Here is a 26,132-nt window from a genome sequence, read left to right as displayed (position 1 = left end):
AGCTGGACACCTATCTAAAGGCTGCTGCTCCTGTGAGCAGGACCCCACCAGCAGTTCGGCCAGACTCCACAGGAGACAGCAGTAACTGAAAGGGATATGCAGAATCCCGGGGTGGGGCGTGGCAGGTAAGGGTGTAACTGCTCATTTGCATATCATGGTCCACAGTGTTCTAAAGAAATGTGCCTAGCTGAATTCTTGTAGGTTAAATGCATGATGGATCCCACCAGAGAAGCTCTGGAAAGACCAGGGATTTGACAGATGATAAGCTCAAGTGTCTAGAAGGACACCCCAGGGTTTGTATAGGATTGTCCGATGTAGCCAATGATGAGTAACCTCCCGGCTCTGGAGATGGCTGGGTCCCATCAGATGATGGTGCAGCCACAGCAGTACCGCTCAGGGTAATCAACCATGTACACTCTGTGGTCTGTGCCGTAGATGTAGTAGACGTAAGTCTGTCCTTGGTACCAGTAATGCACTTCTGTGAGGGGGATCAGCTCAATGGTCTGGCGCTGGGGAAACAAATGCCCAAGAAAAAACTTCAGTGCTCTAGTCAAGTCACTTGCCTGTTCAACAACCTTCGGTGGCTCCCTACTACCTGGGGGTGAAGTTCACACTCTGGAGTTGGCATTTCGGCTCCCGTGTGCCTTTCTAGGTGTATCTCCTACTACATTCCTTCACGCACACTAAGCTCTCCTCCAAACGGACTTTTCAGCCTTAGCCACCATCTGATGCTACGTTTCACAAAGTGGGGGCACAGTCATCCCCAGGGGAGTCCCGGGATGTATGGTAAGCCTCCAGGCAAATAGGACATCTTTCAGGAGTGTTACTTTTTGGGGGCCCCTGGGTGGCTCAGTGGGTTAAGCCTCTGCCTTCGGCTCAGGTCATGATCTCAGGGTCCTGGGATCAAGCCCCGCATCAGGCTCTCTGCTCAGCGGGGAGCCTGCTTCTCCCCACCCTCTCTCTCTGCCTGCCTCTCTGCCTACTTGCGATCTCTCTCTGTCAAATAAATAAATAAAATCTTAAAAAAGAAGTGTTACTTTTTAGATGGGGAGGAAGGGCAGAGAAAGGTGGAAGATAAAGTCATTTTAACCATCTCTACATTAATACAGCAATGGAGATATTAGGGAATAACTTATACAATTTGAATTAAATTTTAAAATAAAACAATGACATCAAAGAAATTCCAAAATCTGGTGGTCCACTTCAGACATTTTTTCTCAGGACACTCCCTACCTCACCATGGTCCTGCACTTACCTTCCTTTGAAGGCCTCTCACGCTCTGGCATCTTCTCAGCAGTTACTCTTCCGAAACTGTGGGACCCCCCCCCAATGGAATGTGGAAGACCACCTTGGGAGGAGAACACTGGCACCCTACTGAAATACCCTCCTTCCTCTGCTTTGGGTGCAGAGGAAAGCTACTCCTCAGCACCGAAGCTAAGCTTCCTCAGGGATGTCCCGTGGTCCAGGCTCTGCATCAAAACCCCAAAGTTCGTCTACATGAGAGGCTTCTTTGTCCCAGACCCACATCTAGGGGTCTACAAACCCAAAGGGAGGTGGTGTGGATGGCCCAGGGTTAGACCTTTTTACTTCAGGAAGTTTCACTCCTTGGGGACAGTCCTATCCCCAAGTCCTATCACCATAGGTGATGGTCCAGAGGCCACTGGAAAAGGGGAAACAGACTAGGCAGGGGATTTTGAGAAGGAGGCTCCCCACTGGACAGGAGGGGCAGCCGAAGGGCAGTGTGATATTGTGGCAGAAGAGAGGACTCAGAGTCAAGGACTGCCTCTTCCATGAAGGTCCCTGCCTGATCTAGTGTTTGCTTGTTCTAGGAAATGGGGATAGAAGCTTCTAGGCCACAGAGTTGCTGAGATCACCAAATGAGATCCGGAGACTTTCCATATGCCAGAAAATGGTGTCTAAGTGGTAATTTTGGAAATAAGGCAGAAGACCCCCTTTCTGTTATAGAAGACACAAAATAGGCACCAGGAGACAAGAGAAGGTGGGAGCCCACATCACTGCTCCAAGCACCTGGGGCATTGGGGTCATGGTCATTCTTGTTTCCAGACTTTTCTGCCAAGATCAAATGGAAAATGATACTGGTTCCACCCCCTCCTGCCTCTATTTGCTTTGGAGTCAAAAGGCCTCCAGATGTGAAGCTACAGATTGATTAGGACATCAGCTGTCATCAGGTGGCTGCCTCGTAATCAGCCACAGATGTGTCGGCACACCTTGGTCATTCCCCAGGAGAGCAGTTTCCATGTCTGAGAGCACTGGAATGGGGGTAGGGGACACACTGTCATGACAGGTGTGTGCTCAGGCTGACTCCATGTGCTAAGTTCTCAGTCCTGAACCAAATATCAGCAAGCATCTTTGTCTACAGATGCAGGTCCAGAAAGATTCACAAAAGAGCCATTTTCTCCCATGGTACTCCCTTTTAATAAAATCCCTCCCGCCCCTGGTTTACCCTTCCCTGCTCCGGGACTGGTTCACAGGGGGCTTGTGTCACCCAAGACAGGACTGTCCTGTAGGGGACAGTCTCCAAATATCCAGGGCTGCCACAGACACACTGTGTGGTCTTGGGCAGCTCACTTGCCCTCTTCAACCTCAGTTGCCCCAGCTGCCAGATCAAGGGCCCAAAAAGGACTCAAAGGGTCACTTTCAGAAGTAAAAGAACCACAGAATAACCAGTGTCTGCAAGCTGCTAAAATCAAGTCCTTATCTTCTTCCCATTCCTGTAATCAATACCCCAGTTCTGGGGGCTCTCGTGAGACCCACACCATTAATACTAATGAGGCAAGAGCAAAGTCCCACAGGGATGATGGGATGATGCTCTGGGGGTTTCCACAGACTCTGTTCTTGTCTCACCCACATTCCTGCACATCTGCTTCTTCTCTGTTACTCACAGCCCATTGTTCTTCCACAGGGTCCTGTCCTTGAGATACAGAGTTCCCCTCACATGCAAGGAGCACAGCAGGCCTAGGAAATTGTGCCCAATGATTGGATGGTGCCAAACAACACGAGGCCAGCCCCCTCATCTCCAGGCACACAGTTGCCTGGTACTCAGAGCTCCCATGGGATGGGGCAGCGACTGGACCTTTGCCACACTGCGCCCTTCTGTGACCTCTGCTCCCCCCTCCTCTGGCTCTGGCTCCCCTACTCCTTCACAATTTTCTCCTGAGAGCACTTTCTTCATAAATGTCCTGCCCATAAGCTCTCATCTTGAAGCTGCTTCTGCAGCTCCCAACCTAAGGCAACGTCCAACCCAGCTCATTTTAAAGATGAGGACATTGAGGCCCTGAGAAGGGAAGAGCGCAGCTTGGAGCCATGCACATGCACGAACCTAGGATGCGACCAGTCCTAGCGGTGTGTCTGGCCCCAACTCCCCCTCCGCGGACGTGCCCCTAAACCCGCATTGGCTTCCAAGGAGTTGTGTATCTCGAATGCAGCGAGTAATTGCATTTGGCTTGGAGCTAGGAAGTGGGTTCTTCCCCTGGGCTCTCCCACTAAGCAGCTGTGTGGTTTCAGGTAAGTTACTTCCACTCTCCCAGCTGGAAACAGCATGGGTTGGGGCTAGGCGGGTGGGGGGGGGGGAGAAGACTACAGCCGGCACGCTAGAGCCAACCCCCCAGCCCATTCAGTATTCCCAGCATTTTAAAATTTTTGTTCTCTGTATTGAAAAATTGGAAGGGGTCATATAAAAATCTGGAGTTTCAGGGGCGCCTGGTGGTTCAGTGGGTTAAAGCCTCTGCCTTCAGCTCAGGTCATGATCCCAGGGTACTGGGGATCGAGCCCCGAATCAGGCTCTCTGCTCAGCAGGGAGCCTGCTTCCTCCTCCTCTCTCTCTGCCTGCCTCTCTGCCTACTTGTGATCTCTGTCAAATAAATAAATAAATAACTTTTAAAAAAAAATCTGGAGTTTCAGAGATCTGAAATCGCTGCCCTGCGCCTGCACCAAGATGAGTCGTGGCCCACCCCTTTGGATAAGGCGGCTCCCCCTACCGTGGTAGCACCGGCTGTGGCAGGCCTTTAAGTTTGCAGTGCCCCAAATCCATGCTTTCTGAGGCCCACTGCCACTCCAAGATGGCTATCATTACTTTTTAGTTAAATGCACCCTTCACTCTCCTGCAGACAGGGGAGATGTGCAGAGAGAGAGAAAGAGAAATACTCAATGAAAAGGGACCAGAAGGAAAGGCACATTTTGAGCACCAGGTTCCAAGCATTTAAAGCAAATTATTGCATCTCTACCAAACCCTGAGGTGATGGAAACATCTCTTTTTCACTGGTGAGAAATCGGACTTCAGGGAGGAGGAAGTGGCTGGTCCAGGACCACAGTGAGACACAGAAAACCAGGATATAAGCCCAGCCTACAATACTCAGGGAGCTCCAGCGGGGGCCAACCCCAGCTCCCCGCCCCAGCCCCGTGCTCCCACGACCCCTTAAAGCCTCAACAGGCACCACCGCCATCTAGTGGCCATCCCAACACAGCGCCAAAGCAACCCTTAGGCCTGAAGCCATTCCCCCGACAGGAGAAGGGGCTCTGAGGGGCAGGACCCCGGGTGCCAGACTCGCCCAGGACCCCGAGTCTTGAACTTTCCCTCTCTCTCTCTGAAGATTCTAACCCACGGGGTTAGAGTCAAAATCATGCTGAGCCACCGTCCTGCTTGAAACCCTACAGTAGCTTCCCATTGCTCTCAGGATAAGAATCCTAATCTCTACGTCCAGGGGTCCGCCCAGGGGTCCCCCCTGCCCGCGGCCCCACACTGCTCTGCTCTCTGCCCTCCGGCCACATGGCCTCTGGTCTCTAGTACTCCCCCATCTCCCCTTTCGAAACTGGGACTCCTTTCCTCCACCCTTCCCCTAGCTGGCGCCTTTGCTCCCTTCTCTGGAAGGGGACCCCTGCCAAGGGAACAGCGCATTCCTTCCTGTGACTAGAGAGTTGGCACCCTCAGGGCCCCAGCCCGGGCCCCAGAGCCTCCCGACAGCCCCCAGTGCCCACCGCACTTACCTGCTGAAGGACTCGTGCGCGGGAAGGCAGGGCGGCGCTGTGCTCCGCGATGCCCCTCTGCGAGGCCAGAGAGATCTCCCGCAGCGGGAAATCCACAATGGGGTACACCTGCAGGAGAGATGCAGCCCACCTCGCTGGCCTGGCCCAGGGAGTCAGCACCCGGAGCCTTGCGGCTCTGATTCATAGGGGCTGGAAAAGGAGCCCAGGCAGGGTTGGAGGAGGGCCCGAGGCCACCCGGTGAGTGGGTGGGGATTGTCTAACTTCCCGGGGGCTTTGATTACCATCCTGCCAGCCTCAGGAATTCCAGCCAAGAAAGGGGGACTGTGGACAGAGCACTCCTTCACCTGCAGCCCACTGTCTCACCCAGCACCCCTCTGCCGCTGTCCCACTGGGGCGGGGGATGGGGCTTCCTGGGGACATGCCCGACCTGAGCCTATAGGAAGCCAGACTGACTGGGGCAAAGAAAGGAGGCTGAAGATGATTATTCCGCCGTAAAAAATCAGGAAACCCTCCCAGTTGCAACGACAGGGATGGACACTGAGGCCCTTATGCTAAAGCAGATAAATCAGAGAAAAACAAATACTGTATGATTTCACTTACATGCGGAATCTAAAAAACAAACTCATAGATTCAGAAACAGATTGGTGGTTGTGGGGTGTGAAATGGGAGAAGGTGGTAAAAAGGTAAGTCCTAGGGATGGGACTGATGTACAACGTGGTGACTATAATTAATATTGTGTTGTATGTTGGAAATTTGCAAAGAGTCTAGATCCTCAGAGTTCTCATCATGAGAAAATAAAATTTGTGTGTGGTGAGGGATGTTAACTAGACATTGTGGTGATCATTTCACAACACATACAAATATTGAATCACTGTGTGGTACACCTGAAACTAATACAAGGTCTGTTAATTATGCCTCAATTTTTTAAAATACAAACTATAAAGTCAAAGAAGCCAATGTGAAAAGGCTACTTATGGTTAAAAGAGAGAGAAAGAAAGGAAAAGAAAAGAAGAAAAAGGTAACTGAGCACCTGACCCTCTTAGAGAAAACATGCCCTCTCAGACGTCCCATAAAGACTTAAGCTCCCTGCCAAGGCCTACAGCAGAGGTTGGCAAATGTATAAAGGGCCACTTAGTAACTATTCTAAGCTTTGTAGGTCATAAGGTCTCTGCCTCAACTATTAGACTCTGCCCTTGCAGCAGGAAAGCAGCCACAGATAATATGTAAACAAACAGGTATGGCTGTGTTTCAGTAAAACTTTATTTATAAAAGCAGGCCAAGGGCTAGTGTTTGCCAACACCTGCCCTACAGGACCCTCCATGATCTGACCGCTGACACCTCTCGGGTCTTAGGTCCTTGCTCTGCGCAACTTAAATCCCTCCTGTCCCACCCTCTGCTGTTCCTCAAGGCCTCCCTCTGCTGGACACCTCGGCTCCAGAAATTCACAGGGTCCACACCCCAAGGGCACTGTCCAGGTCTTTGCCCCGTGTCACTTCCCAGCCCCCAGCCGAAACCACACCCATTCCTGTCTCTTTCCCTTGCTTGCATGTTTTCAGTGACTCTTACCACCATCTGACATTGGAGTGAAACATTATTACCTTTTCCCTCACCAGACTATGAGATCCACTAGGGCAAGCGTGTGGTTTTACAGTATCCCCACAGCCTACAATAGTGCCTAGTATGGGAAGAGGGTCTCAAGGTTTGTGTCAAAGTGTGGGGGAGGAAAGGAGGGGTTGAGCCCTGTTCCAGCCCAGCCTGCCTCTCCAGGAGAATGCAGCCCTCCCCCTGGGAGGGCAGGGGGGTGGGGGGAATGTGTAGGTGGGAGGGGAACCCAGCTTCCCTTGTGATGGTCTTTGAAGCCCTCCTTACCATGGTGTTTTCATCCTTAAAGAGGCTTTCTCCTTTGGCTTTAGCAAGGAGTTCCCCAGGGCAATTCAGGCGGTGCTCAGTCACAAACTCAAACAGGCTGTTCTTCCTGGACGGGGAAAGGATGAGGAATGGAGTACACAGTATGGGGGTAAGAGCATGTTTTCGGAATTAGGCCGACCTGGGCTGGAGGGTCGCATTACTACTGCTGGGACCTCGGGCGAGCTCATTAGCATCGTCACCTGTACCATGGGGAAACGGTAAAGTACTGAGAGCTCTGTTCTATTAGCTCATTTTGTCCTCACCTGTGAGCACTTCACACCATGCCCTCCAGAAGAAACCCGGAATGCATGGGAGCCTTTCCTGACATGGGGATTTAAGACCCAGGGACTCTTCCCAGAAGGGAACGCCCAGACATTGAGTGGCTGCCTGCACTAGAAGGCGGCAATGGCAGAATTTAAACTCGGGTCTGTCTGTTGTAAAGCCTGCCAGCATCCAGCCACCCCGTCTCCCCAACCCCCAGCCTTTCCCAGGACCTCTCCCCTTCCCAAGGTGCCTGAAGCCCTTTTCTTCCTGCACAGGTGCCTGCACTGTGAAAGCCCCAGCCAAATGGAGTTTCTCCGCAGAAAGTAGTCCTGGGCAAATCCCCCAGCCAACCTCACTGGGCCACAGTATAGAGACACGGCCACATACCACACGATGACCAGCTGGATAAAGTGCAACAGCTTCTTCTCCCCTTTGCAGGTGGCACAGGTCTTGCTGCCCCTCCCTGAGCACGTGCTGCACCTGAGAGGGGCATGAGGTCAACACCACTCGGGTAGTCAGGGGCCTGGCAGCTTCTACAAGGCCCAGGCCAAATCCTTTCTCATAGAGGTGGACTAAAGTGAGCCTCAATTCGTTCCCCCTGCCCACCATCTAGACCTCCTGCTTCTGGTGGCAATGCCCCAGTTTCCCTTTGGCGACCACTCTTTTCCCACCCTGACCACAGGAACTGTGGGCTTGCCCCACCCCTTCTATGACCAGCTGGGGACCTGGGCTTAACCCATTAGCTTATTCTATATGTCTGGCCACAGTGGCTGACACAAAGATGAACACACAACCCTGGGGAATGCAGTGAGATCTGCCCTCGAACTTTTTTGTGAAACTATCAGGAAAGGGATATCCTTTTTGACTGAGGTTACTAAGCTTGGAGTTGTCGGCTGTCCCCTCTGTCCCCACAAGAGACAGCTTGCCTGAGAATGAAGACAACACAAAGGAAAGCAGGGTAAGGGTGGAGACAGTCCTGGTGACATTGTTTAAGCATCTGGATCCAGCTGAACCTGAAGCCATCCCAGAAATATAATACCAGAATTTTCTGTTACAAGGGCGGAATTTTTTTTTTTGTTAAGCTCATTTGAAATAGGATTCTTTCATTTTTGGACAAAAGAAAACTGAGCTTCTTTGCAAATCAAAGACCTTCTTTGCCTACCACAGGTGGCAGGTCTGCCAAAGCTTTGCTAGCTGCCTTCTTAGAAGGATGGCCTAGGCCTCAATGAGCCAAAAAGTATCATTAACCAACACAACTTTGTGAGGTCTCACTCTCGGGTTTCCTGTTTCTCTTTCAAGATTTATAAATACACTATGGACATGATTTACAAAATGCAATGAGCCACTATTTACAAAGCCCTGTGAACAGAGATGGAACTTTGTTGATTATTTAGTCAATCACCAAACTGTTCTTGACTCCTCCATGCAGACCCTGCAGTGAGTTATAAATAAGGTTTGCCTAGGTCCTGATCCTCAAAGAGTTACAGATCTCACCTTCAGGTGGTTTTCTGTGTTCGTGTCCCCAGCATATAAGCAGGAAGACATCTCCCCTCCTTAAAGCACCCCCTCCCTTCTTCTCCACAGTGACTCTTTCTTTACGTCTGACCCATAGATTGCCAGATGAGTTCCAGTCTCATCTCAAAATAGCAAGCCTGCAGGAAGGCTCACCCACTCTACAAATATTTCCTGAGCACCCGCCAAGCACAGCACTCCGGGGCACAAGAGTGACACAACAGGGCACCTGATGGCCTCCAGAAGGGCAGACACTGAAAAGCAAGGAAGCTGGTAAGTGAGAGTCCTTCACCTCAGGGTTGGGGAGACCCGCTCCTACCTCCGCCTGCCAGACCCTGAGCACATCGGACACCTGCGGGACTGCTTGGCTTTGCGCTTGGCTCCGCTGCAGGACGGGCACCTCACCTGCGGACACACCACAGCCTCAGCCCCCGCTGGCCTCCCAGAGAAGATGAGCAAAGGGCACCCTGAGACCCGCTTCTGATCCTAACCTGGTGTCCTCGAACAAGCCACATCCTCTCCCTGGGCCTCAGCTCATTCATTTGGTAGATGGGAGGGGTGACCCTTGCGTATCTTTGCGCCCCTCCAGCTGCAGCCTTCAGAGACATGACATACTCACATCTGTGTTTCTCCTGGGACACCATCTTCACCTACTCCTCTCGGAGCCCCACAACCCCCAAGACTGCGTCCTGACCAAATGGCCATGGCCAGAGGGACTGGGAAGAGAGGGGCAGGCTGGGGATGAGGAGCTTGGTCTTGGAAAGTCCCCCAGGCTATGCTCCCACAGTTGGCTCAGAGTGGACTCTGGAGACCTTCCAGGAAAAGCCTGGGGGAGAAGGGAGGGGAGGAAGGGGAGCAGGGGTGGAGAGAGGAAGAAAAAGGCCACAGGTAGGTATCCAGGAAGGCCAGGAGAAGGCATATGTCAGGAGTGAGGGCACAGGAGACAGAAGGGTGGGGAGCCACCAGTGGGCCCCACAGGTGGCACGTGAGTAGGCAGAGGAACACACAGCAGGCGGAAGTTGGACATCCAAAGTGTGGAAGGGCAGGTGGGCAGAGAGAAGGTGGATGAAGGTATGGCTTAGCATGGCAAGGGGTCAATATATGTCCAACAGATCAGAGTGAAGGGGGAGAGCTGAGTACACGTGAGGAGTGTGGGCTTCCCACTGGGAGGGTCAGCAGGCCTGGAGGGTTCTGAAGAGAGTGCTTCACCGGAGAACCCGAGAACTCAGAATGTGCCCTTATTTGGAAATAGTCTTGGCATGTGTCATTAGTTAAGACAAAGTCATGTTGGACTAGGGTGGGCCCCCACAAGGAGGCCTGAGGGGACGTGGGACAAGAAGCTGGTGGGGTGGCTCAGGGTCTCCAGAAAGAACCAGCCCTGCTCACACCTTGATTTTGGACTTCCAGCCTCCAGAAACATGAGAGAATAAATACCGCTTATTTTAAGCCCCCCAGTTTGTGGTAATTTGACCCTGTCTATTCTGTCTCTCGGAGCCCCCTGAACTTCACTTTCTTAGACTCATCACTGCATACTATTATGTGCTGGTCACCTGTTGGTCTTCCCCAAGGACAGAGGGTCCCTGGTGGGGAGGCCCCCAGGTCTGAGTCCTCTTACAGAGGCCCAGCACTGAGCGGAGACTCAGTCTCAATGAATGTTTAGAGACAGATGAGAAAAAGAAGAATTAAAATCATGAACCATAAACCATCAAAGGGAACAAAGGCCAGTAACAAACACCCAATCCCACTTTCCCATTTTACAGATAAGCAAATGGAGGCCAGAAAGGGAGGGTGACTTGCCTCAGGTCACACTGTTAGTGGAGGAGCCCCAGGCCTCCCCAGCCCAGCCCTCCATCCCCGCAGGGACCCTCTTCCCACAGGATCATTAACACCAGCAGCCACCCAGGCGGGACTCACCATGCCTGCCCCGTGGCAGCCGCTGCACTTGTAACGCCCACGCCCATGGCATTTGTGGCATTCCTAAAAGTGAAATGCTCTCCTTGGCTCCAGTTTCCCAAACACCAACACCTCCTGATTTCACCAGCCCCACACCCACCCCATGGCATCACCAGGCCCAGAGTGGGAAGATAGCCATTCTCATTTGCCTAGGATTCCAAAGGGCCTTGAATGCCAAGCCAAGGAAATCATGTTGCCATCTCCTCGGGGCCACAGCCCAGTGGACTCCAAGAGTCCACAGACTCCAAGCTCCATGTCCTAACTCGTGATCCCATGCTAATCCACAAAAGCCGATGTTCTTGGCCCATTGGGTAGTGAAGAGGTCTTTAAGAATAGATTACCCCCCCACCCCCAAAAAAATGCACAGCAGTTCTGTGGAAGGCAACAAGCTAGCTATTGGAATCTAATCCCTGAATCATTCTTGAGAAAAGAAGGGAACCCTCTCTGGACCTCACAAAGCTCTCATTGTATGAGGCTACAAAAACTCAGAGAGGAAAGTTACATGCTTGAATCAAGTTCTAAAGCAGCAATGAGAACATGATAGGAGATTTCTCTTCTGTGCTTCTGTAATCCATTAGGTTATCCTCACTTTGAGTTGTGATTATACTTCTATAAAACAGGACAGAAGTCAAATTCTGTCCCTTACTGACTTTGCTGAAAATCCAAATAATGCTTGAGCTTTATTTTATATCTGTTTCATTCAGCACTTCCGCTGTTTACTGTCAGGCAAAGATAAAAAACAAAAATAAATTTAAAATACTCTGCCGGTCTAGGAATGTGAACACTCACTGCTTAAAGCAGGTGACAGTTTGGGAATCAGAATCATCCTTTCGCTTGTGACTACTCCTTAACAAGCGTGGAATTTTGTATGGGTCTGTAGTCCACGCTCTGGGTTTCCTTAGAATTTGCCTTACTGATAGCCAAGGAATGAACCACCAGCCTGCATTCTGGGTTCCTCTATAAAGAGTTAAAGTTTGAGGAAATATACATTGTCTAGGAAATAGCCTTCCCAGAGAGAAGGGCAAAGATGCCTACAATCACGTTACCTTGACCAGTGATGAGTGAGGGACTTGAAACTTCCTCGTGTCTTCCTGAAACATCGGGGGGACCTGGACTTTGATGTCCCAAAGCCTGGGGGAGGTCCCTCTTTGCGGCCCATCCACTGACTGGTCTGGCACAGAAAGGGATCATTGTAAGGTCGGTGAACAGCTACAAGGACAAGCTTTCATTCATTTACCAAATAGTATGGAGCCTTCATTGATGCCAGGCATTAGGCAAGATTCTGGGCTATGGGATAGGTAGAGAAGGAGCCCCTCGGAGTCCACGCTTAAGCACCCAAGTGCTGGAGATGAACAGACCTACCTTACCTCTCCGACCGTCAACTCTCTCATCTCCAAAATGAGGGAAATATAGGGCACCCACCAGAGAGGGCAGTAGTGAAAATTAAATAGATGGCATAAAAATGCTTAGCACCAGACTGGCCCATGCGAGGGATCAGTAACAAGAACTACCATCACTATCGTGACCATCCCCATCTCCTTCGTCCTCCTCCCTGCACGTCCATTCAAGCAGATAGGGCACAGTGATGACCACCATACGATGACCACCATACGATGTCACAAGCTATGCGGAGTGCTTTGGACCAGAACTGCATAAACTCAGAAGACTGACTCCTTCTATTGGAGAAGCAGAAGAAGAAATCCTGAAAGGCTTCATGAAAGAGGTGACACAGGAGATGAGTTTTGAAGGATGAACTGGAGTGGTCAGCAGACAAGCAAGGGCATGGGGCTTCCCAGAGAGAATGCTCAGCCTCCAAGAGGGGTTCAGCAGCAGGCGGGATGGCACAGTGAATGGGGTCCTAGGGACCCTGGGAGGCACCGGGGGTGGCCTTGAAGGCTGGCGGATGTGCAAGCACACATGCTGCCTTTGTCTGCGACCAAAGGCAAACCCTGGACTTCTTTAGGTCCTTCTGCAAACCACTTCCCAGACAGGAAGGATTTGCTGAGATTAGCACTGGAAAATCCGAGATGAAAGCCCACCCTCTCATGTTACAGGAGATGGGGAAACCGAGGCTGCAAGCCGAAGGGTCTCTTGTTCAGGGTTAGTGGCTAAGACGTGTCCTGATATTTTCCACCAGCACCTGTCAGATTTGCTCCCAATTAAACTGATTTCACTTACTAGTAAAGGGTTGAAATGTCCATTCACTTATTCTGGATTCAGTGAAAGTCTCTAGTCGATACTACAAAGGAAGAAAAAAAAAAAAACCCAGCATGTTCACACTCATGCCCTCTTGGGAAGACAGCATTCTACAAAACGAGGAAGCTTCCCACCTGCCAAGCCTCAGAGGGGAAGCTGAAAGACCCCACTCCCAGCACCGTAGGCTGCTGAGGACAAGCTGGCAAGAATGATTTCTGCTCTAGATACCCCCAGACAGCTGCAGGGAGATCAGTCAGCCCCAGGAAGTCTCTCCTGACTGGCTCACAAATGCGGCAGTGTCAGCCTCTGATTTCTTTATACCCAGAATGTTCTACAAGGCCCGCTGTGGGGCAGCAATTTGCCCTTTAATAGATGGAGGCCGATGGAGTCAGCTTCTCCAAACGTCTTCTTAGGAGGAATTTTTCTGCCTGATGTCAAGAGCCTCCTTCCTGATCTCATCCACAAAAATCACAAAACAGGAATGGGTCTTGGACATAAGCTGGCTCCTCCTTTGACCCTGGAGGAAACAGAGGCTCAGAGAGGCCGGTTGACTTGCCCAAGGACACACAGCTCACTGGAGCCTCTTCCCCCAGCCTCCCATTCTAACCATTCCCTGTAAGGCTTTTGTGTTTTCTGTGTGATTGTACACCCACCGGAGGATGGTTGTGTCGGTGGGAAGTGTAAACTTAAAATCTGTCCCATGGCCTTGTCTATCCAGAGTTTCAGGCCCAAGGGTAATGAAGAAATGATTACTTGGGACAGATGGGACTTGGGGGATCAAGGAGACTAGGTGGAGGCTTCTCAGCCCACCCCTTCTGGTTAGTCACGTGTTTAAGGACATGTACTTTGGAGCCAGCAAACCTCAGTTAGAGTCCTAGCTCTGTCACTTCTGGCTGTACGTTTGGGGCAAGTAACACTTCGCCTCTCTAAACTTCCAGTTCCTCCCCGTGAACAGGTGACCGTCCTATCTACCACGTAGGGTAGCTACTGAGAACCTCCTCAGGTGAATATGTGATGTGCCTCCCACAGCACCAGCACATTCAAGCTTTTCAGTGGACCCCAGACCGGAGAAGCAGGGTCACCCCTCTTCAAAAGCACCCCCCGCAAGACTCCTTTCTCCATTTGACATCACACAGGCCACTGCCCACCCTGGACCTAACGTCTGAGACACCCCCGGGTGCCCCCCAGGCCCAGGCCCCTTACCCTGCAGAGAGTCTGCTGCTTGAGCTCCTGGATGATGAGGTCACCGGCAGCCGCGCTGCCGTAGCAGCATTTGGAGCTCACAAAGCTGAGAAGGGCTTCCCGAGCCACTTGCTCTGTCACCATAGGGACTCTGCTGGGGACAGAGCACAGAAGCAGGGTCTCAGGAAAGGGCCTCCAGCTCTTCCAGGCCGGCCAGCCCCTCCTTGATGCAGATGGAAACTGAAGCCTGGAGAACGGGAAAGGCCTGGCTGTGGCCCACCGGAGCGGTCAAGGACTCGGGGCTCCATCTGGGGAGGGTGTCTCTGGCACAGGGAGCTGTGTGAACAGACGTCCCCTGCGGGGACACAGTGCTTTCTAGAGGACAGCAAAACTGCTTTAGCTGAAGCTCAGGGCTCACAGAAGGGCTGAGAGAATCTCAGAACTCAAACACATACACACACTTTTAAGATGGAATATACATTTTATATTTTACATGTACATTTACATTTACAATCGCCACTTTGCAGATGAGGAAAACCGAGGTATGCACAAGATGTCCCACAAATAGAAAGAGGCAAAGTTAGGCTAGACCACATGCCTGTCCTTGGAGACCTTGACCTCAGCCAGAGGAGCTGTGAGCAGTGTTCATAGGAAGACCCCAGGCAGGAGCTACCTGACGGTGGTCCCACAGTGACCACCGTGAGCCTGCTAGGCTGCAGCGACAGTGGGTGTGAAGGGACACAACCAGTGGAACCAGTGGCCCCTTCCTTGACCTTCTCTCTGGATGCCTCCCCTCCTCCTAGAACACCCTTCCCTGAGGCCCAGCTGCCGTGCCCCCTCCTAGCAAAGTCCTCTCCTGCCAACGCTTCCAAAAAGCAGGAGCTCTCTCCTTCTTCCTCCCCGCCATCTTCATTTATTTCTCCACACTAGCCCGACTCCAAACAGTAACACCCTCTCATGCAAAGGGATGTCACCAGCACCCCTGGCCTGGTGGACCGGAGGGACCTGTGTGCCTGCAGGAGGTGTCAGGCCCAGAATGACCAAGGGGGCTCCACGGAGGAAGTGGGGTCTGCCCTGGGCACAGGAGGTGGGCAACCAGGTAGGAGAAGGGGAGGCGCTCCAGGCAGCAGTGGGGCCAGGAGCATCCAGAAGACTCCCTGGAGGCAGGACACAGCCACCCAGCCAAGAAGCGGGACCCAGAAAGGGGGGCTCCACTTTCTCTCTGCCAAAGCAGGCTGGAAAGCTGGAGCTCTGTCCAGAGTCCTGGGTCTCTTCTTCTTCTGTAAAGGGCTAGAGAGTAAATATTTCTGGTTTCCTGGGCCATACAGTCTCTGCCTCAGTCACTCCCCTCTGCTGGTGTAGCACAAAAACAGCCCCAGAGAGTAAGCAAACAAATGAGTGTGGCTCTGTTCTGATAAAACTTGATTTACAAAAATAGGCAGTGGGTTGGATGAGACCCAGGAGCTACAGTTTACAACCCCTGGTCCACACTCTGGTTCTCAGCCCCAGCTTGATAGCCAAACAGCCTGGGGAGCTTGGTAAAATGCACATTCCCAGCCTCTGTCCCTGGAGAATCTGATCCAGAAGATCTGGGATCCGGAGGAACCAGTAGGGTTGAAATCCGTGGACCCAAAAATCCCCAAGGAGGGCTCTCGGGGGCCAAGGGTAACATTCGATGCGATGGTACCCCCGCTCACCTGTGTTCCATGAATGAGGACCAGCACCTTTGTTCCAAAGGTCTCCCGGGAGCCTCCAGAGGTGGGAAGAATATCTGCCGTCCTGGGGGAGAGGGGAGGGGTCAGGGACTCAACAGCCTAGCTCAAAGGCACAGGTGTTTGTGGGGTGAAAGGAGGAAAGAAGGAAAGTGGCTGAATGTGAGGCTGAATGAGACAAAGGAAAAGAAGCCCCCACGCTAATGTATCTAATGCAAGAAGAATGGTTCTCAAAGCAGCATGATTCCAGCCTTAAAAGCACATGGATATGGTCATAGAATGTTTGTGGACACAGGGCTGAGGCCCCCCGTCCTCCCATTCCCTCCCGATGGGAACAAGAGGCTTCCCAGGACCCCCACGGGAGAGATGAGCTATCCCAGGACAGGCCTGATCCAGAGACGTCTCCCCAGCCAGCATGAGCCCCAGCAACAGACTGCAGGAGCCAAGACCTCACAGACTTACCACCTCCTTCAAGAAGCCAGTCATAGCTGGGCAATCTCTCCAGGAGCTCAGCAGGGGGTGCCAGCGGACTCTCGGCCTCAAAGCTGAGGTCCACCACACCTGTGGAAGGAAGGCAGGCCTGAACCTCCGGGAGGGAGGTGGGGGGCAGCAGTGGTGGCGTCACCCAGAAGCTGCTGAGTAAGGGTGGGTGCGTTACTGGACGGGCTCACAGTTTCACCAAGCCAGTCTCCCTCGGGCACCCGTGGGACACAGAACACATCTGTAGGGCAAGCACGGATGGGGTGGGGTGTGACAGAAGCGGCACGAATAATCCTGATGAGAAAAACCTTCAGGAAGTCAGCTCCTGCTCACTGGGTCCCTACTCTGGGCCGGCCACCACGACAGGTGCTTTAGAAACGGGATTGTACGCCATGACCCCAGGGGACAGATGCTGAATTAGCAATGCTCTCACTTCTTGGATGCTTCTCTCATTGAGACATGTATCTGCATCTCCTCACCTTGGCCCCGGGCAGCTTGAAAATGTTCCAAGCAAGGGAACACGGTGGAAGGAAGCAATGAGGAGGCCACAGCTTCTACTTCTTGCCTCTGTCTTAAACGGCCCTCTTGAGCCCTGAGCTGCGTGTAAGACATCAGGCTGCCTTAGTGGGGAGACCACATGGAGAGAAGCCCAGCAGAGCCCAGCCTTCCAGCCACTCCACCATCCTGCTGAGACACGGGATGCACACAAGCAAAGCCACTGAGGCCCCACCCAGCCAGGCTAGCTGCCTGCTGAGTACCCCGGAGTGACCTTGTCATGGGCTGCATGTCCTTGACCCCCCACATTCATATGTTGAAGTCCTGACCTCCTCAGGGAATGGGCTTACAAGCTGAAGCCTTTGGGGGGGCAATTAGGTTTAGATGAGGTCATGAGGACAGAGCCCTGTGGTGAGATTAGTGCCCTGGCAGGAAAAGAAAGAGACTAGGGCTCTTTCTTTCTCTGCCCTGTGAGTATACGGTGAGAAGGCGGCTGGCTGCAAGCCAGAAGCAGGCTCACACCAGCCCCAGGTCTACCGGTGCCTTGATCTTGGGATTCCCAGCTTCCAGCACCGTGAGAAATAAATGTTTGCTTTTAAGCCAGGCAGCCTATGGTGTTTTGTCACAGCAACTCACACTGACGAAGACAGACCCCTTATACAAGGGGCAGAAGAATCACCCAGCTGAGTCCTGCCCAAATTCCCGACCCACAAAACCATGAACTATAATAAAATGGGGGCTGTCTTAAGGCACTGAGATGCTGAGTGTTTCTTTATGTGGCTTCCCCTAACAAGCAGTCTTTGCCCTGGGACTCCCCACAGACCTGAGCAAGACTTTCTTGGCGTCACACCGAAGCCTGAGGCTCCTTGTTTCCCGCTCTCCTCTCACAAGTGTCCCCCCTGCAGTGTGGTTCTGCAGGAGGTCGCTGCCCACACCTGCTCCCGCTCCTCGTTTCCTCCGCATGTGTTTCCAAGGGACCTCTGACACATGGAATGCCCTCTGGGTGTCTACTTCTCAGATGGCCCAAAGTGACACTTGTCACCCCATTCTCCTAATGGGGGAATGGGGTTCAGAAAGGCTGTGGCTCACCCAAGATCACAAGGCCTGTAAGTGATGGAGGTGGCTTCAAACCAAGGCTCATTGTTCTCCAAAGACCCTGTTCTTCCCAAGTACTTCCCATGAGGCAGCCCCTGCAGAAGAACCCTCACTATTTACCTGCTGTTAAAACCTCATCTTCTACACCTGAAACTAAGAGAACACTGCATGTTAATTATACTTCACTTTTTAAATTTAAATTTAAGTTTAAAAAAGCCCTCAACCTGATCTTCCAGGCTATGACAGAGATCCCCATAGCCCTGAGACTCCAAGGAGGAAAGCATAAGATAAGAATTGGCTCCTAAGGGTGCCTGGGTGGCTCAGTGGGTTAAGCCACTGCCTTCAGCTTGGGTCATGATCTCAGGGTCTTAGGATCAAGCCCCACATCGGGCTCTCTGCTCAGCAGAGAGATTGCTTCCCCCACCTCTCTCTCTCTGCCTACTTGTGATTTCTCTCTCTGTCAAATAAACAAATAAAAATCTTAAAAAAAAAAAAAAAAAGAACTGGATCCTAAAAACCCTGGACAACTCATAAAGCATCTCCCCACCCTGCTGCTACACTCCACCCTCCCACTTGGAGATACAGAAGGCAGGAAATTCTAAGTCCGCTCGCCGTGAGGAGTCTGAGGCTCAGAGAGGTTACTCCAGTAGTCCTAGGCTGCACAGCAGTGAAGTCAGAGCAGGCTAGAGGCTCCCTGTTTCAGTTCCATCCCACTGGTCCACCCCTCAAACCCATTCCCTGTAGCTCCCATGTTGAGGGACAAGAACCCCTCAGCTCTATCTTTCCAGTGGCCAACTTGCTCACGGGAAGTTGACTTTAAAGGGTAAGATGATAAACGGTCAGAGGAAAGTAATTCTATGAGCATGAAGTTACTGAACACACTCTGGTCAACAGCTGATACATCTCACCCCCTAGATCCCTCCTTTTTTTTTTTTTTTTTTTTTTAATTTTCCCCAGCTCTTTAAAGCCTAGAGCTCTTTCCCTCTACAAAAATAAAAATAATACACCCTGTCCTTTCACGGTTAATAAGAACAGAGGCCGGAAGAAGCTGCAGATCTTGTTCTAAGTTGGAGCAGCTGAGGATCTCAGGAAATGGGATGGCAGGTGGTGAGGAATGCTGAAACCCGCGGCCAAGCACAGTGAAGGGAGGAGAGGGGTGTCATTTAGACAAATGAACCATCTCATTCTTCTACTCCCCCCAAATTAGAAATGTCTGAGTCCTCTGACAATAAGGAATGCATACGCCTCTCTACGGCTTCTCCTTGCAGGAAATTTACAAAGGAAGCTGAAATAGAAGAATGTGTGCAGATGTAGAGAGGGCTCCTCTTAGCAGGAAAGCTTATCTTTGTCAACAAATGATTCTGTGCAGAAATAGGTGAGAGACCTGGGGTGGAGATGGATGTGATGCAAAGGGACGTTAGCCCAAAGCTTCACATCGGCGCCTGCCGACGTGTACTGAAAGCCCAGAGGTGGTCACTCGTTGGGAATTATCATTCATACCTTGGTTCTGAACACTGTTTGCTCCCCATAAGTGGATTAGCATTTTCAGCTGTTTTAGCCACCAGAGATCAGCAAACCTTTCCTGCAAATAGCCAGGTGGTAAACATTGTCGATTTTGTGGGCTCTATGGTCTGTTTCAATTATCCAACTCAGCTGCAAGCAGCCACAGATAATGCACGACTGCATAAGCATGGCTTTATGCTGATAAAACTTGACAAAAACAGGCAGTGGGTCAGACTTGGCCCTTGAGCTGTGTTTTGCCCACCCTGCCCTAGATACTCATGGATAGGTTTGAGAGAGGGTCAGAAAGAGGGAAGCTGGAATTTGAACCTTCTGGGACCAGAGCCCATGCACGTCATTGTAGTTCCCATGAGCCCGGTTATCAGAATTCAGGATAGGTTCAGGGCTGGACTGCAGCCAAGCCAATTCCGGCATCAGAATTCCTGAGGCACGGTGGTTAGGAACCTGGGCTCTGATACGCCTGAGTCATGGACTGCCTGGTACTGTGCCAGCCACACATCCTTGCAGAACTCAATCTCCTGTCCCCCAGCTGTGAAACAGAGCAGAGGCTATTAGTGCCCATCTAACAAGACAATGTGTACACAGCCCTCAGCCCTGAGCCTGGTGTTCAAGAAACGTTCAGTCAATGCCTTGGACCTAAGGAGGGAGGGTCTTCCTCTTTCTTTGTGCTCCTTTAAGCCAGACGTGAAAATGTCAAACACAGAAAGAAAGGCAAGACCTTCAGAGCCCTCTCCCCAGGGAGGGCCCCCACCCAGCTGGAGGGCTTGGGTCTGCTAGGGCATCCAGACTCTCCGCTGCTAGAAGACAGAGAAATGCCATACGACTGTGACGTCCGGCTGGAAACCAAACAAAGAGGCAGGAAGAGGGGAAGAATAAGAGGTGGGAAACTCAGAGCTCCATCCATCAACCAGGAGTCACCCTGACCTCTCGGGGCAGTCGTGATTCGTCAGAACTAAATTAATCTCACCATTATTTTATGGACAAAAAGAAAGGGCTCCAGGCTGACCTACAGGCAGATGTGTCATTTCCTGAGCCAACCTCAGCGGGCACAACAGGAACGTGGACGTCACGGGTCATTGTGTGACGCCCAGCATGGAGCACTCCGAAGGGGGTTCCCCCCAAGCTACATCACTGTTTCTACAGGTTTGGGGCTGAGTTGCAACTAGGCCACATCACCTTAATACATGCCTTGTGTCCCGTGGCTCATAAAGGGATGGCACGGGTGTGATCTTTTTCTGCATTTAATGACAACCACTGTTTTTCTGTGCTCCCCGTTTGTAGAAGCACATGAGACTCAGAGGAGGGATCTGGGGCAACGAGCTCACACGTTCACAGCAGAGCCAAAAAGAGTGCTTAAGACTAAGGTCCTGGGGTGCCTGGGGTGGCTCAGTTGGTTAAGCATCTGCCTTTGGCTCAGGTCATGATCCCAGAGTCCCAGGATCAAACGCCGCATTGCGCTCCCTGCTCAACAGGGCGTTTGCTTCTCCCTCTCCCATTCCCCCTGCTCATATGCTCTCTCTCTCTCTCTCAAATAAATAAAATCTTAAAAAAAAAAATAAAACAAGTCTCAGATCTGAACTCTAAGCCAATGACCTTTCCACTTTGCTGAACACCCTATTGCTCCACAAATGACATCAAGTGATGGCTGAGAAAGCTTTGCACAATGTCTCTAAGGTAGTACTCACCAGCCACAAGCAATTTCTCTTTTGCGTAGAAAGGAATTTTTCTTGTGAAGCAAGGTATAATTAACGGACAACCTCTTTAACTTCCTCTTTTTAAAATGTCATTCCCTTTATTTCCAAGGATAAAAGGAGTCCATATCCTCTGCCTCTGATTCCAGCGCTAATCATCTTAAAAGCACTAACAGCAGGCCACCTCTCCACTCAGATGGCTCCCCACTGCCATTTTGTTTGTTTTGTTCCCAATTTTGTTTGTTTCCTCCCTTGTCTCCTCCGACGGGGGTGAGAGTCCCTTTCAGACAGAGAACCCCCCCTTTCCACATACAGTCAGCGCACATAAATGCATCATCGTTCGAATGATGCTGCAAGATGGAACAGGAGAGATTCGGAGGGTCAGATCCACACATGCCTAAAGTAGGATGGGGTTGGCCAGGACCCAGGAGGAGAGGGAAGGGGGGAATTGTTGAATGGGGTTAGAGAGGAAAGGATTCTGGAGATCGGTGGTGATGACAGCTGCACAATAATGGGAATGTACTTAATATCGCGCAACAGCACAGGTAAAAATGGTTACGATGGCGAATTTCATGTTATGTGCATCTTACCATAATTTAAAGTAATGAAAGTAGGAAAGTCAGCTGATCACAAGAGAAAGAAAAGAGTCTTGGCTATGTTATTTAAGAGCCTCATATCAGGACCAGAAAGGCTGACCAGGCCAACCCATCTTTTAAACACCACAGTGGCTTACTAGAGTCTAAAGCTTTCTTTTTCTTTTCTTCTTCTTCTTCTTCTTTCTTCTTCTTCTTCTTCTTCTTCTTCTTCTTCTTTTCTTTTTGAGAGTGAGAGAGAGAGCACAAGCAGGGGAAAGTGGCAAAAGGAAAGGGAGAAAGAGACTCCCCACTGAGCAGGGAACCCAACACAGGACTCCATCCCAGGACCCCAGAATCATGCCCCGAGCAGAAGGCAGACCCCCGGCCAACTGAGCCACCCAGGCACCCACCACAGTGCCTGGCTAACATCTGAGCTCCAGCCCTTAGCAGAGAAGGCCCTGTCTTATTAACTGACCCTTATTACTCATGGAGTGTCCTCCTCTGATGCGGGGAGAAAACCTCCCCACTTGTCCAGAACAGGGTGAGAGAAGGGAAAACAGTCCCAGTGGCTGGGGAGGGGTGGGGACAAAGAGCAGAGCAGAAAGTAGGGAGGAGAGAGAAAAGCCTGCTTGGGGCTTGAGAGGAGACAGATGTGCGGGAGACAACGAGAACATATTTGGGAGAGCAAACACAAGGCCGACCGTGGGAGTGAGACCAGCCTCAAAGAGAAGGCCAGGACGAATTTGTCCTCGGAGATCTTCAGGTCCCTCTGGTATGCCAAGAGAGAACCCAGCGAATATTACCACAAACCTTCAGTTAGTTGGAATGTGGAAGTCTTGCTTCTCAGGAAGGGTCACCAGGCCAAGACAGGGCCACGGGGGTCGGGGGTCGGAGGTGGGATGTGCAAGGGCTGGCCTATCTCTTTGGGACACTGATGTTGGCCTCCATCCTGGCACGTACACTGTGCCATTTCTCCCAGGCCTTGTTCCGGCTCTTCCTGCTCAGGACACACCCCCTCCCCTCCTTCAACCTGACTTGGCCCAGGCCTGACCTCCTACAGAACCTGCCTGGGCGTGCTTCCCTCTACCTGTACCCCTCCAACCTCTGTTCTGCTCTTTGTTATTGTTTCTACCAAACAGCTTTCTAAGAATTATTTAGAAAAAGCCCAGCTGAGGTCTTCCTCCTGCACAAGGCTTTGAACACCTGGAAGGTAGAGCAGTATGTCCATCTGTATTCCCCCAGCCATGAGGACAGCACCAAATAGCTAGCCTTCCGTGTAGTCTGGGGGGAAAGTCACCTTATTCTTTAGGGCTCTGGTCTTCTATCCCTACAACAGGGCTCAGGGAATACAGTCACTGGGAGGAGCACTCGGGAAAAAAAAGAGAGAAAAGGACACTCTATCTTTCCATTAAGAGTTTCCCCTTCTTGGGAAGAAGGTCAGGGCCAAGTTGGCAAGGAGGGCCTGTGCTCTTCGTGGCCCTGCCTCCCTCCTAAGGTATGTACACAAAAGCCCCCATGGTCAGTTACCAAGGCTCTTGGAATCTGGGCCCTGCCACAAAGCCCAGTATCTTTCCCATCAAGCTACCCTGATAGCTTCTTCCAGTCTCTCTTCTCCAACTCAGAACTGGACTGGGAGGAACACTAAAGACTAAGTCTTTGGGGAGCAGAGCTGGCCAGGGTACCAAGGGAGCCACCCAGGCCATCTCTCAGCACTGGATCACTGATGGTAACAGTGGTGTGGCTTCGGATCATTGCTCCCCCTCCCCAGCTATCAGCGCCCAGGAGTAAGGAGTTGCCACCTAGGTCCTACGGTCCCAGCATCAATCACAGCAGCCCCCTCCTCAAGTTATGGGGATGAGGCTCGTCTGACTTGAAGATGCTCTCTTGCACACCATTTCTGGGAGGGAGTTCAGTCTGTACTAAAACAAGCTGTATTATAAGAGATATGGTTTTTAGAAAAAGGGAGGGGATTTTTCTTCTTCATCTCTGGGTTAGGACCTCTTAGAGAAGAGTGATTGAAACCACATTATACCTGGGCCCATCAGAATAACGGGACCTAGTCATGCTAGAAAAGAAAAAACTCTGAAGACTTCTTATTTTAAACAGTAAACAGAACTGTTCTGAGTAGCCTTGGGGGGGAATGGAAGGAAGTTAAGAGCAAAGAGTTGAAGTGCCAGGGAAAGAGAGATCAACTGGGCATAGGAAAGAACACTTGACCCCCTCTGCTATGGAAGGGGGACCAACCCATCACCGAAGTATCACCACCAATGGTGGGAGGTGCTGCGGGAGCCAAATGCTATCAGAGCTAAGACTGAGCTAAGAGGCCTTTGTGCTTACTTTCACATGGACGCCACATTCCAGAATGTCTCCATCCATGCCTAATTTTAGTCCCACAGTGTGTCACTGGAAGAATATAATCTCTCTCTAAAGCTGCCCACATTCCAGACTCGAAAATGAAGGGAACAGCATTTTTGTGCCTGAGGAGGGTAACTCAACTGGGACAAAGTGGGCAGCCATCTCTTGCCTAAGGAGGGGCATTGCAATTATGTAAGTCCTGCAGTGGGCTCCCTTTCCAAAACCTGGACAAATACTGACCTGGTCCCAGAGTTCATCAGCATTGCTTCTAAATCTTTTCTGGACAATTCTGTCCCATGCAGTAGACCTGTGGTTTGATTATATTGGAAACCAGCATGTAAGATGACCCTATGACAGGATTAGCATTTAGAATTTTAAGGGAACTAAAGAGTTAACCTTAGTCTCACCTGGCTTACTAAAAGGCAGGTGCCAAACAGAAACACTGCAGGTGATAATACTTGTCATTAATAGCGGTTTAATTTCCAAACTCTGGGGACAAAATCTGATAATTTTCTAGAATCAACATTTCTTCCATGTCTACTTAACTCTGAATGATGCTGGAGGCACTTCATATCCAGTAATCTTTTACCAATTCTTCCAGATGACATGATCTATATTTTTATTGTGAGACATGTACCTCAGAGAGGTTAAATGACTTGAGCAAAGTCAACCAACAATTAGGAGGCAGAGCTTGGATCTGAATCCAGATCCGACCCTAGCCCATTGCTACCAAGAAACTCCTACTGTAAACTACAAGACTGCTAATGAGCAGTGTTTCAAAGAGGAAAAATTGTATTTCATTATTTGCAGAAGTTTATAAAATTATGACTACACAATTTCCAATATATCAGAGATCAGATTAAGTCCAGCTCAAATACATGATATCTCTGTACAGTCTCCCAATTCATTATGAAACAGGATTCCAACAAAATTTTAAATGTGTTGCTGAGATTCACATGGGTTTATTACATATCCCATTTCAGCTCTGAAACTTAATGCTTTCAGATACCTACATTAAAGACAAGGGTACTAGACCTGCAAGGGACCTTCAAAGTCCCCAAGTTCAGGAACCACGAAAATGTACTAATGTGACAAGCCTTGCCAGGATTCAAATGGAAGCTGAGGACTGCACTCTCCCCCCAAAAAAACTACATTCATACAACATTTTGCCCTCACCTTCATGGTCTTCAAATTAGGAACTTCTGCCCCATCTCCTTTTATAGATGGGGAAACTGGGGCTCAGAGAGGTTAAATGACCTGCCCAAGATCACACAGCCAATTCATAGCAGAGCCAGGACCTGAACTCTAGCCTCCCAATCCCCAATCTGACACTTTACCACACTGCCCCTTCCAAATTCAGGATCAAACATTTTTTTTTCTTTAAACATGGCACATTTCTTCCTAAAATGCTACCTCTGTCTTCATCTCTTTCAATCGCCCTTAGATTCCATTGTATTTCTGTCCCAGGAATGACAATTTTGGGCTCACCAGGACTGTGTTTTTCAAGCAATAATGAACTCATGCCTCTTGGCAAGAGGAAGATCACGAATAAAGACCTTCCAGGAATGTCTTTCAAATTAACCTCACCTCAGAACTGAACCCAAGTGTGGTAGTCAGGCTCACATGCGACTGGGGCAAGAGAGGGGTGGGGAACGGTCAGCCAGAGAAAAGAAGATCGAAAGATACAAGACTGGGACGGTGTTACCATGGACAGGGTGGAAAGTTCTTGTCTTGCTTGTTACCATCCTCCTCCACTGCCCAGAGGCACACAGTGGTACAATAGCCAGCAGGCGGCAAATGGGCTTTCCACACGAAAGGAAGGAAGGAAGGAAGGATGCTCTCAGTAACACAGACCCAGAACCCAAAACAGCACAGAGGCCAGAGGGAAGATTTCCATCAGGGCTGGCCACAGATGTGGGCGCCCCAGGAACCCGCCCCCGGCCCCGCCGCCTCCGGCTGTACTTACTGTCGTTTTCACTCAGATCCCTGTCCATGGTGCAGACGTCCTGCCAAGGAGGTGTCTGACCTACCCGTGGGCTCCTCTGGCTGCTGGGATCTGAGGGACCACCCTTGGCCCCTCCCAGAATGCCGGGCCCATTGTTACCCAATTTGAATACAACAGACTTCAGAAACATCTTGGGGAAGCACAGTGTCCATCAGAGCTGCTGCTCCAGACCCAATCTACAGGG

General features: G+C 50.9%; 1 protein-coding gene across 2 annotated transcripts; it reads right to left on the bottom strand.

Annotated features, from left to right (window-relative positions):
* Positions 1 to 286: 286 nt before the first annotated feature.
* On the bottom strand, positions 287 to 25,937 carry SSUH2 (ssu-2 homolog). Of its 2 annotated transcripts, none has more exons than XM_044255232.1 (12): positions 25,910 to 25,937; positions 16,194 to 16,292; positions 15,717 to 15,798; positions 14,041 to 14,173; positions 12,820 to 12,880; positions 11,688 to 11,812; positions 10,603 to 10,665; positions 9,008 to 9,093; positions 7,564 to 7,656; positions 6,874 to 6,979; positions 5,005 to 5,112; positions 287 to 509 (listed from the first exon to the last, which is right to left on the bottom strand). In XM_044255232.1, the coding sequence occupies exons 1-12, from the start codon at positions 25,935 to 25,937 to the stop codon at positions 363 to 365; spliced, it is 1,131 nt and encodes a 376-aa protein (XP_044111167.1). In that variant the 3' UTR covers positions 287 to 362. The 2 variants fall into 2 exon arrangements, with proteins under 2 accessions (XP_044111167.1, XP_044111168.1); XM_044255233.1 differs by having other exon boundaries at positions 14,041 to 14,170.
* Between the last annotated feature and the right edge of the window lie 195 nt (positions 25,938 to 26,132).

Source organism: Neovison vison, chromosome 6 (genome assembly GCF_020171115.1).
Source record: "Neovison vison isolate M4711 chromosome 6, ASM_NN_V1, whole genome shotgun sequence".
Taxonomy (NCBI): domain Eukaryota; kingdom Metazoa; phylum Chordata; class Mammalia; order Carnivora; family Mustelidae; genus Neogale; species Neogale vison.
The sequence above is the reverse complement of the archived record's forward strand: the minus strand, read 5'-3'. Positions and strand labels throughout refer to the sequence as shown.